This window comes from Helianthus annuus, chromosome 6, assembly GCF_002127325.2.
Source record: "Helianthus annuus cultivar XRQ/B chromosome 6, HanXRQr2.0-SUNRISE, whole genome shotgun sequence".
NCBI lineage: Eukaryota > Viridiplantae > Streptophyta > Magnoliopsida > Asterales > Asteraceae > Helianthus > Helianthus annuus.
Window position 1 is genome coordinate 25,186,814 of NC_035438.2, and position 3,925 is coordinate 25,190,738.

Below are 3,925 nucleotides of genomic sequence, written 5' to 3' on the forward strand. Positions count from 1 at the left end.
CCAACTACCACTTCAATCCACATGCATGCTTCCATGGAATCCTCATGCTTCATTAACTTTTAAGTAGACAGTTCCCTTTGTTTTGGGTAAGGTTAGACCGTGGGGTATGGTGGGGCGGGGATTTGGGGCATGGGTTGACACGTGGACTTCGAGGTGGCACCGCTGGTGAGTTGCATGTTTGGTCGGTATGGCGGCGTGGCTACCCCGCGTGGGTCGGTATGGGTTTGGCTTGGCCAAACGGTTGTTTTTTAAATTTAAATCCTAGCCACCTATAGCCTAGCCAACCCAGCCAATGAGAGCCGGCCACGGAAGACCGCTAGGCCCGCCCAACGCCCAGGCTGAAACCCCCGCCCAAGGGGCCACGCCGAAACCCAAGCCCACCCGGGGTGGTGACTTGGACGTTTGTACCCAACCCACGCCCCAACCCCTGCCCCATACCCCATAGTCTTAAAACGATACAATATACCTTTTCAGTCCCATGTGTCCATGCAGATCCTTTTCAATAGTTGAATATTGTCTAATGATGCTAGGTAATAATGATGTCAATAGTGATTGTGTGCAGTATGCGTGTTAGCTTTGAATCTTTGAATGGTATGAATGGTATGTGCCCACTGCCCCACTTCTTCCCTTGCTGTATCCAATCACAGAAAAAATGTTATTTTGACTGCCTTACATTCAATGATTATATAATGATAAAAAGTCATTGTATATAAACACACCTGGCAATTTTAACCTGCCATCCCAAAATTGGGTTGATATGGGTCGTTTTTAAAAAAAACATTTGGGTTGATATGGGTGGTTGTTTCTCATTGAATGGGTGAGTCTGGGTTGATTGAAATAACCCATTCTAATGAAACAGGTCAGAATGGGTTGGCGGGTCAACATGGGTTGGTGTTATTTTTCAAACAGGTGCAAATGTACTCCTTGTTGCGCACATTAGTGAATAAGTTGAGATAGAAGATAAAGAACTTCTAACAAATCCGATATCGCAACCCGATGCGTAACCCATGCGTAATCAGCACCGAAATGTGCGTAACCTGCATTAAGTATGAAAAACTGACGCTTCAATGCGCGTAACCCGCACTGGTTAAGCGTCGAGCACTGGATTAAGTGCGTATCAAAGTTGGGTTACGCACATTACGCGACGCATGACAGGTGTGTTCTGCACCGGTATGCGTGACCTGCATTTAAACACGCATAACCAACGTTACGCGCATAAGCGCTGCCTACATAAGTGACGCCTAAACGAGCATAACAACACCGGAGAGCGCGTAACTGGCATTAAACACATGTAACAATTGATTGAATGCGCGTAACTGGCATTAAACACTTGTACATACATAATTTGATACCAAGATCTCTTAAATACTCCTTGTATCTTGTAATATCAATAGTAGCAGACATCAATGCCACCCTAAAAATACAACAAATGGTTAAGGCATGAGTTTTGACATATGTGTTTTAACTACAAACAACTATCACATGAAAAATTAGTCTAGGTAGCAAGTAAGATAATTTTTTGAACAACAACGAATTTATATTCATATAATATGTTTTCCATATAGGCAATGATAGATGAACACATTAATCGTATAATTTCACTAATCTAAAGTTAAACAACAATACCTAGCTACAATTCTAACATTCAGTGACTAAAACCATAATCTATATGATATCTCAGATATAAACAGATAAATTATGGAATTTAACATGTTAAATAATTTCAATATAATATAATATTCATAAACGTACGAAAAATAACTGTTTGAAATCAATATCTAGTATTAGAAATATATTTTAAATTCATAAAAACTGGAAACAATAATATATAAAACATAAAAACCCTAGAAATCGATGAATGTTTGCTGAAATTTTATAATTTTATAATTTTTCGTTTTACCTGCAATGTTTTTGAAGATTCATCAACGAATTTTACTTTTGAAAGAGGAAACTAAGATTTTTGATTGAAGAGCGACTTGATTAAGCTGTTTAACGCAATCGAAAAACCTGATTGCAGCTACATCGTATCTCCGTTGTGTTTCCGCTTGAAGAGCGACTGATTTTAGTTGTTTAATGCAATCGGAGAACCTGATTTGATCTCCGTCGTATCTCCGCCGTGTCTCAGCCTTCTCCAACGAAACCCTAGCTTTTCTCAGCCTCACGTGTTTGTTTATGTAATTTGACAAAATTGCCCATGTTCCCTAGTTCCCCACTTTTTTAGTGTTCCCCAATGAACTCTCCCCTATATATATATATATATATATATATATATATATATATATATATATATATATATATATATATATATATATATATATATATATATATATATATATATATATATATATATATATAATTTTGGCAATTAAACATATGTAAACTACTTTTAACATGTATGTAATCAAAGAAATACATATAATAGATGATAAAAAGATCCTACATACAAAAACTTATATATAAAATGATTGTTTATTAGGAGTTCTGTAGTTATTTAGAGTTCTGAAATAAACTCAACCCTACACACACAAGATTAGCAAGGTATCATCCAAAAAAAAACTATAAATAGAAACATAACTGAACTTGCTTATTCAAAGATCCTGTAAATTCGCCATGATAACATGCCAACCACACAGACCTTTTTACATGAAAAATATAAGTTGTTTTTTCTGCCTTAACTTTTTGGAGTTTATAAGGTAATAGATTGACTCTTCTTTTCTTTTCGATGAACAATACATAAGATTTCTGGTATCCTCTTCGATTTTAATTTTGTACCATTGGAAAAATTTTGGTTTTACATATGTATAAAAGTTATCTTCTACTATCTATCATTTTCTCTCTCTTTTTTTCAATACAATGAAGTGATGTAATTTGTTTCACATCATTATTATGTAATTGCTTAATGTGTTGCTCTTTTTCTGAAGGGTCACAAAGCGGATCCGTGATTAGACTACGACAATGGCCGATCAACCTCGCCCTAGTGGAAATGAACAACCTCGTGCTGGTGGAAATAATCCTTCACCGGGAGGGTATCCTACGCCAACAGGGCAACCTCCACAAGGGGGATATCCTACGCCAATAGGGCAACCTCCACAAGGGGGATATCCTCCACCCGGAGAACATCCACCGCAAGGGTATCCTCCATCTGGAGAACATCCTCCGCAAGGCTATCCTCCGTATGGGTACGCTCCAAATGAGTACCCACAAGGGTATCCAACACAAGGATATCCTCCTCCGCAAGGGTATCCAGCGCAAGGATATCCTCCACCACATGGGTATCCTTCACAAGAGTATCCTCCACCGCAAGGGTCACAAGGGTATCCCCCACAAGGATACCCTCCTCAACAAGGGTATCCTCAACAAGGCTATCCACCGGGTGGATATCCCCCAGGACCTCCTGGAGCATATCCACCTGCAGGTTATCCTGGTGGTCCTCCTCCTCCTGGTGCATATCCACCGGCTGGATATCCCCAAGGTGTTGCTCCCGGTCAACATGGAGGTAAGAATGCCAACTTACCATAGAAACTATTTTTTTTTCCATCAAATTTTGTAACCCATTGGATATTTTCAGCACAAAAGGGGGACAAAGGAGCTGCTTCTGGCGTAATGGGATTGATCGCGGGGGGAGCGGCGGCATACATGGGCCGCGGGCACTATGGACATGGTCATCATGGTCATGGTTATGGCTACAGTCACGGCCATGGAAAATTTAAGCATGGGAAACACAAGCACGGAAAATACAAGCGTGGAAAATTTGGCAGGCACAAGGGTAAAGGAAAGTTCAAGATGTGGAAGTAAGGAAAATATTAAACGAGATGGCTGGAATTGCACAAACATTTACACATTTTAGTGTAGCTATATGTATAATACGTTACATTTATGTTGGTGTGCTTCATAACTTAACATTTGTCAACTTATAATTAATGCT

General features: G+C 39.3%; 1 protein-coding gene across 1 annotated transcript; it reads left to right on the plus strand.

The window, feature by feature from the left end:
- Positions 1-378: 378 nt before the first annotated feature.
- LOC110865057 (annexin A7) lies at positions 379-3,925 on the plus strand. The gene is made up of 3 exons (XM_022114258.2): positions 379-600; positions 2,922-3,496; positions 3,569-3,925. Exons 2-3 carry the CDS (start codon positions 2,956-2,958, stop codon positions 3,793-3,795), a joined length of 768 nt encoding a protein of 255 aa, XP_021969950.1. The 5' UTR covers positions 379-600; positions 2,922-2,955; the 3' UTR covers positions 3,796-3,925.